The sequence below is a fragment of the Centroberyx gerrardi genome, chromosome 22 (assembly GCF_048128805.1).
Source record: "Centroberyx gerrardi isolate f3 chromosome 22, fCenGer3.hap1.cur.20231027, whole genome shotgun sequence".
Lineage (NCBI taxonomy): Eukaryota > Metazoa > Chordata > Actinopteri > Beryciformes > Berycidae > Centroberyx > Centroberyx gerrardi.
Genome location: NC_136018.1, coordinates 13970412 through 13982847, shown reverse-complemented (window position 1 = coordinate 13982847; position 12436 = coordinate 13970412). Strand labels below are relative to the sequence as shown.

The 12436-nt window shown below is 42.8% G+C and overlaps 1 protein-coding gene across 1 annotated transcript in view; it reads left to right on the top strand.

The window, feature by feature from the left end:
- cntnap2a (contactin associated protein 2a) overlaps positions 1-12436 on the top strand; it is a 332210-nt gene that overhangs the window by 153122 nt on the left and 166652 nt on the right. The window contains exon 3 of the mRNA XM_071919513.2: positions 3736-3929. Coding sequence (XP_071775614.1) covers positions 3736-3929 — 194 coding nt within the window. The remainder of the gene's footprint in view (positions 1-3735; positions 3930-12436) is intronic.

The following is a 12436-nucleotide window of genomic DNA, read 5'->3' as shown; positions in this document are numbered from 1 at the left end:
TCTCTTCCTGTCTCTCTCCCCTCGACAGTCCTGAACTCTACCCTTAACTTTTCCAATCTTTTCTCTCTGTTCCATATATATTTCATTCGAACCTTCCCGCAGTCTGCTCTCAGTCGATATCGGCCCCCAGTGTTGAATGGCTTCAGTTTATCTCTCTTTCTCACAGGTTTCTCCTCCCTTTTCCGTCTGCTCCGTTTCTTCTCCCCTCCTCACTTCCAGCCTCATCGATCACCTTCTTTACCATAACTACATTGTTCTCCTTCTGTCTTTTTTTTCTTCTTTTTTCTTCATTCCGTCCGCATATGGTATCTCATCTCTGGCCTCCCCGATACCCAAGCCATAAAATCCTCTCACATCACTCCCTCATCTCCCTTCCTCATCCATCTCTCTTACTCTTTCTCGTTTCCCTTTTTCCTCCCCTTCCCCTCCAATCTCAAATCCCCCCCCACCACCACCACCACCACCACACACACACACACACACACACCTTGTCGTCATTCTTTCCGACACTCCATCCTCCGATCTCGTTCAAAGCGTCACGCTGCCTCGGCCGTTGTCTGCTCGGCTTGCTTTCTTAATCTTTATTTTCCGCTGTCTGTTTACTTATCGCTGTCAAGCTGCCCACCCCACCCCCATGCCCGCCACCCCATCCACGCTCCCACCCCTCGCAATAGCGTTTTATCCCCCCGGGGGGATGGCTTTGCTGCAGCGGGTTTTTGAGGTATTGACGTTTCCACTGATATGGGCCTGGTTATCTGTCAGGGCCGGGGCTGGAGTGTAATGGCTCTGTAATTGGATAAGATATGGGATTGTTGTCGGGGGGAATACATCGCAACCCACCCACCCCCTATTTTATCACCTGGCTATCTCTCACTCTCGCATTCTCATGCCTTCTCCCCCACGTTTTACGCTCTTCCTCTCTCCCTCTCTCCCTCTCTCCCTCTCTCCCTGGTCTTAGTCCCTCTGTTTTTGTCTCTCAACTCCCTTTTTCTCACTTTGTCTCACACTTATTATTTTTTTTCCTGCTTTCTCTCTCTCCCTGTCATTTTCAAATCTATCAGTCACTCTCCTTCACTGGCGCTTTGAGCCCGTCGCTCTCTTATCTGTGTCCGTGTCCCTTAGAAAAAATCTATCAGAGAGAATCAAAGCGGACGGCTGTGACATGGCTGGTTCACAGTCCATCCACAACCCACTCTTCCCTATAGTCATTTCACAGTCAGCATTCAGTCACAGCCTTGGCTCTTTCCTGCAGATACATCTTATGTGCTTGACGTTTCCTGCAGTGTTTGTGTGTGAATGCACACGTCTGTGTTTGTCTGTACATCTGTTTTATATGCTCCTGTGTATGTTTTTCTCAGTCTGCCTTGACTGCCCTCAGAGCAGCCTATGTATTAGTATCATCCTTCTTTTTTCTGACTCTTATTTCGACACTGGCAGATGAAATCAGAGCACTGGGATCCTGGCCAGCATTTTTCTTTCCCTCCTGTCCTGTCCAGTAGTCGACTCGCTCTTGTGTTTCTGCACCATTTAACCCGGGGCTCATTTAACCTGAGGGGCTTTGCCAGGTCCAGGAGAGTCTGGCCCCGCCTCAGGTAGACACCTGGAGGTGTGAAGGGGTGCAACTGCTTGAGGATATATGGGCTTTTCTCTGGGAATGAAGATAGAGGCATGCTGTTTCAGTCACAAATAGGCTGGTGCAAGGACACCGACTGGCTCTGAGAGGATTACGAAACAAACACAGCCATCTATTCCAACCGCCGAAGCTCTGGCCATGGGAGAACAGTGTTGAAGCTGTCAGCTTTGACACTTTCAGACTTGTCGTTCTGTCCAAAGCATCACTTCACCTTGGTAGAATATTTTCCCACTTTAGTGCACCTAGCCTGTATAGGAGTTCATGACCTTCATGAACTCAGCCGCTGTGTGGACTGCTAGTTATCATACTGTAGCTTTGAAAATATTTGACAATCTTCTAAGCTATATATAAACAAAGCAAAAGTAGACCCAGATAAAATAATTTCACTCTGTGTCCAAGGTCCAACTTTTAAATAAGTCATTTTACCTGTTTGCATTGTCAATATTGAGAGCTGCTAAAAAGAAACAGAATTCCAACAGACGTGCTCACAAAAAATGAAAATGAATGAAAATGTTCTACAAGAGTGAAATATTACTTTAATCTGTTTTGTAGGATACACATATTCAACAAGAGCTTAGCTGGAAATAATAGGAGATAACCATATGTCACTGTCGGTACAAAGTGTGCTTGACAGTGTTTGCATTATGAGTTATTTACATATGCAGGGAAAGTCCCGTTCCTGTTTTTATCTCTGTGTAAGCAGTTTGTGGTACTTTGTGACAAAGAGACATCATGAATAACAAATTCTTCATACGATGTCGTACTCATATTCCTATCGTGGTTTCCTCCTTGGTCAGCTATAGGCAGTTGGTCTCCCTGATAAAGTAAACATAGTTATCAGTTGGTAGGTGACAGTCTTTCCAGCATTTATAAAATGTCATATCATGTCTTACATACCAATATTAAAATGTCATTACATACTGAAATGTCATACATACTAATGCTATTCCTGTGGGAGCTGAGGTCTTGGCCCTGCTGGACAGTGAGTAATTATACGACTACGGCTACTGAAGCAGAGTGTACTTGTCGCTCTTGTGAAACATCTCTATAGTAAGCAGGCTCTAGTCCCGTATGCAAAGCTCTTAATCAAACATTACTTCTACCACGCTGTTCCAGTGGCTGTCTAGGAGCAAATGTCTGGGCTGCTCCATGCTGGACACTGACCATTAATAATAGGATAGACCATAACCGTGTAACTAGACCATCTTTTTGTGAAATGTCATTATTACGGGACCACACTGCTTCTCTGCCCGTCTAGGAGTCTGGGCTGGTTTCCCCTGAACAGCAGCAACAATGCACAACAGACAACTATTGCTAATAATAAGACACTGAAAGAAAAACAGACTTTCTACTATTTGTACACCCTTACTTGCCACTTTATCAGGTACGCCAAGCAGGAACTGAGCCTAGAAAGGGCTCAAAAATGACCTCCACCCACATCTAAAAACAATTGTACAGGAAACACTGACGGAAGGTAGAAGAAACATGTGTACCAGGGTCGGAGTCTATTCTCTTTCATTTCACTCAATTCACATTATCAATTGAAACTGCAGTTCACATAAAAAATGACCAAGCCCTTATACTTAATAATGACTTTATAGAATGGATATAAAAATCATTTTATGACAAACAATTTCCAGTATGTGAATTTTGAAGAAAATATCGAGAGTTGATTGAATTTGATACTGAACTGACTCTGTCCTTATTGTACACAGAGTCCAACTCATTTTAAAATCAGTAAATCATGACCACATTAATTTTGAGACATTAGTGTAATTACCATAAACAAACAAGACATTTGACCACCTCTATAGTCTCTACACTGCAACCACCAGGCTGGATTTTGTCTGTATTCTACTGGACTGCTTTACAGCACAGAGAGAGATATTACTTTATGGCACAAAACAGGAACCATTTGCAAGTAATACACAACTTTATTCCAGTTCCACTATTCTAACTGCATAGTTTCACCTTCATGTTAGTTTACCTTGCCAGAACGCATATATGCGTTTATCAAGCGCTGTTATTGTCTCTTATCATTCTTCCCTTCAAAACAAAACTCCCACTCTTTATAAAACTCTCTGTACTCTGTGACTCTCTAGGTGCTGGTGGCTGGTCTCCTCTGGACAGTGACCATTACCAGTGGCTACAGGTGGACCTGGGCTCCAGGAAGCAGGTGAGCGCCATAGCAACGCAGGGCCGCTACAGCAGCTCTGATTGGACGACGCGGTACCGTCTCCTCTACAGCGACACAGGGAGGAACTGGAAACCCTATCACCAGGACGGCAACATATGGGTGAGTGGACAACAAGTGTGTGTTTTTGTGCGTTGGTGTATGTCTGTGTTTGAGAGTGTGTGTAAACCATGGCCACAGGCTGGCAGCTAGAGGACTACAAACAGTAAGACCATCAACAACAGAGCTAAACAGTTGGCTTGTTTTTGTTTTGGCTGATATTTCGCAGTCACCATATCCAAAGGCGATGCTATTAGTATGCATGGTCCCAGAAATGTTCTGATTGCGTAAGTATTTTTTATTTCCCCTGTTTATTCTTATACTAGTGTAGACATTAATAAATGATTAAAGAGTGTGTGTGTGCTAGAAACGAATGGTCAGAAAGGAGCCTTTATTGTGGTAGGAGAGGAACCCGCGCTGCTATTACAAAATATATGTTATGTTTTCTTAGCATTTTTATTTAACACGTGAAGTCTTGCTTTTCACCCTCAGTCAACCCAGAGCAGAGCGCCTTGTGTAGGAGGAAAACTCTCAGTATATTTATATATATAATAGTATATATATATGCATATAAATATTCATCTAATTAGCTCATTTCAGCCACAGACCTTATTCAACCACTCATGGCTTCATCATAGACTCCTGGTTGGAAAATACAATGTTAAAACCAAATGCGGTAATGAAGCATTACAGCAAGTCTATTGTTTGCCGTTGTATGAAAGTGATCTCTCTGCAGCTACAGCTACCTGTATCGCATACGCCTCCTATTTCCAAACCAGCGGTCGCCTCCTTCACCATGCTGTTAGCAAGCACTTGAGTGGGACATCTGACAATGCCCCGTCATTAGCTAATGGCTTAATGGCCCACACCTTTCACTGTTGCTGTATGGCAGAGGGCTACAGGTGAAAACAAATGGGCTTTCAGTGAGGAAAGGAGCAGCAGAATAGCCGTGACTCTAAAATTACATGAATAACATTTATATACCATGTTAGTCAGCAGAAATCTAAAACCCACAAGGGAGAGGAGAGGGGGGTGAGAGGTGTGTGTGTGTGTGTGTGTGTGTGTGTGTGTGTGTGTGTTAGCTACAGTATGTGTTTTTTGTATCTGTGCGTTTGAATATTAAACCCCATTTTCAGCAGCAGATAGCTCCATCATCATTCTCTCTTATAGGGCTGTTAGTCGCGGTGACAAATATGGATCTTTTACAGTTGAAAGTAAATTAAGCTGTTGTTTTTGTGCGCTGCATCATAATTGCTCGCCGATTATTATTTATTCAGGAGTGTTTTGCTTCTGCCATTACCCCTGATTCATTGCCTCTAATATTTCTGCAAATATTTCCAAAACACATTCATCTCTCGGGTGCTTTTGTAACTATAGCCAACTTTTTGTTTTCTTTTTCGCCTGGATGTATGACATATATATTGCTTTTTAATTTATCGCCAGTGTAATTCAAAATATTTCTTATGTAAACAAATATAGAGCCAATATTTTAAAGCTGAGCGTATCCCATCAATAACCCCGAGTGCAGTAACAAGCAAGACCGGGGCCATTTGTCTCTCTCTGTTGTCTAAATATCTAACTCAGAAATACTGCACAGCTAGGATGGTGACGATGATCTCTCCATTAGGTCATTTCAGCTGCTAGGAACATGACAGGAATGAGTATTTTTTTGTTTGTTTGTTTCGTTTTTTTTTCGAATTATTTTATTGTAAAGCACCTTGTAACCTTGTTAAGAAAGTTTATTGTTATTATTTAAGCAAAACTTAAAAGCTGCTGGAGTCTGTCAACTGGAAGAGGCAAGGGAAATGCACAAATACACACATATGTGTGAATGTGCATCCACACACACACACACACACACACACACACACCTCTACCCCTACCACCTCAACTGCTGGCTGATTGTTTAGATGTTCTACTGCAAAATGTTATACAGCTGTCTGTGTATATGTGTGTCTATAACTGTGCGTGTGTGTGTGTGTGTGCGTGTGCGTGTGTGTGTGTGTTTGTGTGTGAAACATTAAGTCGGCCTAAGCGCCACACCGTCCCCCGTCCCTCCGATCAATACCACTGATAGCTATGACATGATCACCACTCTCTCACTCACACACACACACACACACACACACACACTCACCTGCTATCAGGTCCTGTTTTAGCCCATTCAATCACATTCAGCTCAATCCCATTCACCACTGGATGAGATTCACAGCGATCTCCAGGGAGAAGACTGCCTGTCCCGCACATTTATGCACGAAGGTTCTAATCAGGAACCTTTCGGCACCAATCACCTCCTGTCATTACCTCACTCTGATGCCTTAACTCTTTCACTGCCAGGCGGAGGGGGCAACATTCAGTCAACACGAGGCTGTCGATGCCCTGATGTTAGGTGCAACTGTTTGTATGATTCATCGGGGAGGATAATAGATACAGGCCCGGCGACTGCGGTATTGGTTTTGTGAAAAATAATCTTTTTAATGCCTCGCTAATGTACTACTGATGAGTCGCACTGACAGTGATGAAGTACTGCGATAACTTAAGTCCCTAACTGCCAAAACAGAGGACTTTGCCTATGAGGCCGTCAATACTTTCATGCCAGAATTAATCGATTATGCAACAGACATGCTGAAAGAGGAATACTGTCGGTAAGGGTTATGAGAGAAGATGACGGGCTATTGTTAAACAACTGCTGCTACTACTTTTTTAGTTCTTATTTATCTATCACGTACAGTAGATGGCAAGGCGCTGTATAAGAGGAGCGTTACTTAACAAAATGAAAGTTGCACACCTACTCTTTCAAGATGGCTGGCAAAGAAATTTAAATAAAATGATTTAAGTTATGAGCAATTTGAAGGCCCTTGCTCATAAAATAGTGACTGTTGAGAGAGTCTAATCATGTGCGTTTTTGAAATATTGCGTAATGAATATCAGGTAACAATTTTAATCAAAATGCATGCATAATGCTATATATAATCTAGATATAATTTGTCAGTTAAAGTCTCAGAGTTGCATTCAGCAGTTACAGCCTCATCCTTCCTGAACTTTAATGCATGTCTCAGCAGGAACATTAAAAACTAAATGGTGTGTAGTGGATTCTGTGAAACCAAGGGAAACAAAAATGTCTCTCTGATTGCACATTAAAACTCAATTAACTTAACAAACATTTGTGCTCACATTTCCCTCCCACACACTAGTTACCATAACTATTCAGATAATGCCAGGAGGCCCTCTCCTACATTGTCGGCAGGTTGACATCGCACTTATTTCATTATTCATTTCGTTATTCATGTGAACGAGAAGCTTGAAGCCCCGAGTATTCTGGCTCAGCTGAAGATAATGTATGTATCCAATATACTAGCGTAGCCGGGGCAGCAAATCTTTAGTTGATACATGATCAAACAGGGACACATTAATAACGGTTACATGCTGGCCCAATGAAAAATAACCCTCTATATATTTTTGCTCTTACAGCTATTCTCAAACGTGGCATGAGTTCTCGCCGCCCGAAATTGCCTGCAAACGACCCGTTTCTCTTCCACAAAGTATTATTGTGAAGTGGCCTTAAAATGGCCTCTTTCGTCGAGTCTCATTTACCTCTATTTTTTTTTTTTTATTTGCCTCTAGCGCCTCTGATATGAGCAGAGTAGACAGCTCAGGGTTTGATGGCAGGAAAGCTGTGCATGTGTGTGTATGTGTATGTGTTTGTTTGCGTTTGTGTCTTGGGGTGAGATACCCACCGGGACCAAAACTGTCACGCCAGACAGGAGAAATAATGCATGGTAAAAATAAAACATGTGATATCCAATCCTGAAAAAGCAAGGAGGCCCTAAGCAGCACTATAGGACACACCTGTCGATTTTTCCTCTTTTGATTACGTCCTATGGAATAACATATTGTACACTAAATTCAACAGTGCATCCTGCAGATGTTCTCCATGATATCTGGGCACATGTTGTACTTGCATTTAGCAACAATTACCTCACTGTGAAAAACCGCAGTAGAAGTAAAATCTGGACATAAAAAAACAAAAGCTTTTGGATTGACATCATAGAGAAAAAGTGGCTTGGTCGTAATGGAAATGGCATAGGGCCCAGATACTTTTTAAGCCGGTGCTCTAGGAAACACATTACCTCTGTTGTCATCTTGTGAGTAGGCCTGTGGCCCATTTTGGCCCACACTTGAAGAAACCAGGGCGTAAGGCATGGCGCGAGTGAATTATAGTTGCTTATCCATAACTCTGACAGAACTACTAATCTACCTGATATCATACAGTAGTAGCTATTGCAGACGTTCTGCAGTAGCTGTGTTTGGTAAACACTTTTATATCCCGGTGTCCTGCAGTACCAAGAGTGGATATATTTCTTTCATGGGTGGCCACAGTGGGAATCAAATCCCTATCCCCTGGAATTGATAGTGCCATGCTCTATCCTTTGGGCTACAGGGTCACCGTGCAAGAATCCTACATAATACTACAGGATTTTCCAAACAGTTCCTCTTTGGGTATGGAACGACAGGGCTAGAGAGAGGGGTAGAGAGAAAGTCTTTCAACAGGAGGACAAGTGAAAAGAGAATTTCCCTACAGAGATCAAAAGTGTCACATTGTCATTATACAGTGTTATCTTACTCAAGAGTGACTGCATCTGTACTGTAAACTACAAGATATGGGCTGGTATTTTAGCAGGGCTCAGGTGTAGGAGTGTTTCTAAACCGGAGGCAGGAGGTGTGATGAGGTAACACTTTGGGGACGTAACACATCTCTACTTTTATCAACAGGGTTCTGGCATGATTTGCTGCACTCCCTGTGCTGCAGCCTGTATATAAACTGAGCCTAATGACGCTGAAATGGGTGTTTGTAAGCGTGCAAGCGTGCGTATGTGAGTGTGTGTGTGTGTGTGTTCTCCAGAGGGCAGGGCTGCTAGACTGTGGCTTTGTCAGGTAAATGGATGGTGAAGTCTCCATGTCTCTGTGGTAAGGACTAATTCAGTTTCAGAAGCCGCCGAGCATGCACCGGTAAATCATGCACCTGGATTTATGCACCAGTGGTCTGCACTCTCTCTCTCTCACTCACTCTCTCTCCCTCTCTCTCTCTCTCTCTCTCTCTCTCTCTTTATGTCAGTCTGATATATGTTTCGCATTTCTTTGTCTGGGTGTAGTTGAGTGGTACCTCGGAGTCATCTCATTGGCCCTCAGAGCCCACTGGCTCATTAATAAGTCAGATTTAGACTTGAGAAAACAAGCAGAGGATATCTGTAGCCAATCAGTGACTGTTGTTCAGCAGTTCCCACCCATAGTAACTCACCAAGACCCCACTGTTTGTTGTGTTGTCGATCATAAACACTGGGAAACAACAACTATATCCAACAAGTAATCTGAAATTCATAGATTTCTTTAAATGCCCTTTGTGTGTGTGTGTGTGTGTGTGTGTGTGTGTGTGTGTGTGTGTGTCATTTCCTGAGGTTACATCTTAGCACTTAAACCAACTCATTCAAATGATTTGCCTGCTTCATTAGAGCTGTCCTTCCGGCATGCCGGTACACACAACCTAACATAATGAGTCAGCGTCTCATCAGCACACAGTGACTAGCCAAGGCTGAACTGAGCCGAACACTCAGTGGTTGATTTCTAAACCTCTGCCAACTGATTACTATCAAGGACATCCAGAGAATCACCTCAACAAAACAAAGGGACTTCAACAAAATAATGAGGCCAATTTTTTGTTCGGGCAAAAATGAAGTCGGCCTTTAGGTGGAGGACTTCCTGATGTAAAGTGCACACACACACACACACACACACACACACACACACACACACACACAGTACATGCACTCTTACAGACTAATAATCCATTTCTGAGCGTGCCTTAGTCAGACTGACCCCAGAATATTGCTGTCTGGAGGTAGCTGGCACAGCTGATTATAGAATCTGATGTGGTCCACCGCATTAGTAGGAAAAGCTAGGGAGAGAGAGTGTCTGTGTGTGGGTGTGTGTGTGTGTGTGTGGGTGTATGTGTGTGTGCCCGCGCTTGCATAACTCCATGATTTATCAGTGCACACTTTTTGGCCTCTGAAACAGAATTAGTCCTCAGCACTGAGATCTGGAGAGACAGAAGGATGCCAGAAAGAAAAAAAAAAAAAAAAACAGACAGTAATAGAGGGTTTTCACTTTTGATGGATTGCAACTTTACCTAATCTCTTGAATTTATGCTATCTGCAACATTTCACAGTCGGTTAGCCCCGGGAAAGAAAAGCAACAAAGCCAGGAATAGACGGTGCTGACCTTTTGAACTTGAGCAATTTTGCCAGCTGTAAAATTTAAATTGTATTTTCCATTTTTGCATCTGATTATATTCGGTCATCAAGTGCCTCGTACACTTACATTTACATTGTAGGCGTTCAGCTGAGACTTTTATCCAGAGGGGCTTACATTAGGAGGACTGAGAGGAGAGTAAGTGTACATCAGTGCAAGGGACAAGAACACAGCAGTAAAGTGAGGGAAAAGGATAAAATGGTTAGTGTGGAATTGCTGTGTGGGGAAATCATGTCTCCCACAAATGAAGGTCTTATGGACGGTGCGTATAGGTCTTCATAAGAAACAATTTTATGTATCAAAAATCACTTGTTGCAAGGTTCACGTTTGTTCCTATAGTGCCCTCCCTCATTTCTTCGGCAAATCAGTGGGTGGCGCAGGTTCGATCTCTCCAACAGCCCCTGGTGTCCCATCAAAGTGTACCTGAGCAAGACACTGAACCCCTACCTGCCCACTAATAAGTCCATCTGAATACGAGCGTCGTTTAAATGTCTAGAATGCAAAAACCAATGTAAAAGGTGAATTACGTTCAACCGAGTTTTGTTAAACTCAGGCCAATGGACAACATGTGCAACTAATAAATGAAGGCACAGATGGAGATGGATCCATAGTCCCCACAGAAACAGCAGCTAATCGGGTGCCAGCCGAGGAGACAGGTTGGGGGGGGGATCAAAGTAGATCAATTGAAGTAAAAAAAAAAAAAAAAAAAAAAAAAGGCTGAGGCACATTGATTTGATATTCATGTCAAGTCATTAAGAGGTTTAGCATTCGGCTTGATGTCTGCATGTGAAGATATTATCCTCTTGTTTTGATCCTGACTCACGTTGACCCACCTCATGAATTGCAAAAAAGGTAATCAGGTGCGCACATGCATGAGCACACATGCGTGCATACACACACACACACACACACACACACACACACACAAACATATACACTCACATGAACACAAACATGCAGACACACATGCTAACCCATGTGGGCACAAATACAAATATGTGCACATAATGCACACATATACACCCCACAGGTAGGCATGAATTCACATACACGCACACACACACACACACACACACACAGAGAAAACATGAGATAGATGTACTGCAGCTCTATTCTCTGCCAGAGCAACACGTTCTCTACTGGAACTGTCTGATATCAATGGAAATGCCAAACACGCTCAATCATACCTGCTCAAACACACACACACACACACACACACGCTTGCCCAGGGAGGTTATCAGTCTTTGATATGCATATGCAGACCTTTACATTTTAATAGAGCAGGTCAGAGAAGACCATGCTGTGTCCATACAGAGAGAAACTGAGGGAGACATTCAACTCTACGCAAAACACTCTGAGAGAAAGACTAGAGAATTAGAGAGACTCTTCTGCTCTCTCACATTCCCTATCTCTCCCTCCCTTTACCTCCCTCACTCCCCGCCAGGTCCACCCTCTCCCATTTTCTGCACTTTTACAACAATGAAATGAATTCATTTATATAGCTATCTTTGAAATGCACAATCGGAGCAAAGAGGTGTGCACCTGCTGCCACCTGTGTTACAATACCACAAGAGAAATCTCATTCTATTGTGTCACACATCAGCTCCTTATTTGTTACATTGCCTTAATACTAAAACCCATCTCTTGTTGCTAAATGTCGAAGTCACACTTTTTGCTGTATTCCTGCTGAACCAATGCTGCACTCTTGCTCCACCCCCAAGAGGAATGGTTTGGAGGCGTCTTTGGAAGCAGGAAATGAGCTTTTATGCTAATATGCTAATTTAGTTCTACTGTATACCAGTCAAGAAAGAACTGTCTGCTGTGTGTGAAGGGGGATTTCTTAGTGTCTACCACTGTACACAGTATTAATGCAGGGTAGATTGAGGAAAATAAAGGGGGGCGTCTACAATAGCTACAATTACTATTAAAGCAAACTCTATAGAACATCTAGGTGTTGTTGGCTATTATGTATATATTTGGTCCAATAAGGCAGATATAGGTATATAGGCTTTGCTTTACTGGGTAAACCAGCAGTGTTGAAATATATGGTTATGACAAGATATAGTTATGAGGGTACAACTGGTTAGTGAATACTCAACATTTTCAGTCAGTGAACAGTTTAAGTAATATTGAATAAGTACAGAAGTCAAATGCCTTCCATGGCCTCCCTAATTACCCCATCCCCAATTAGAGTATGAAGTAGTTTCCTCATCCTTCATCCATCAAAAAGGAGTTCCTTCTTGAAGAAAGGTCTAATATCTCGC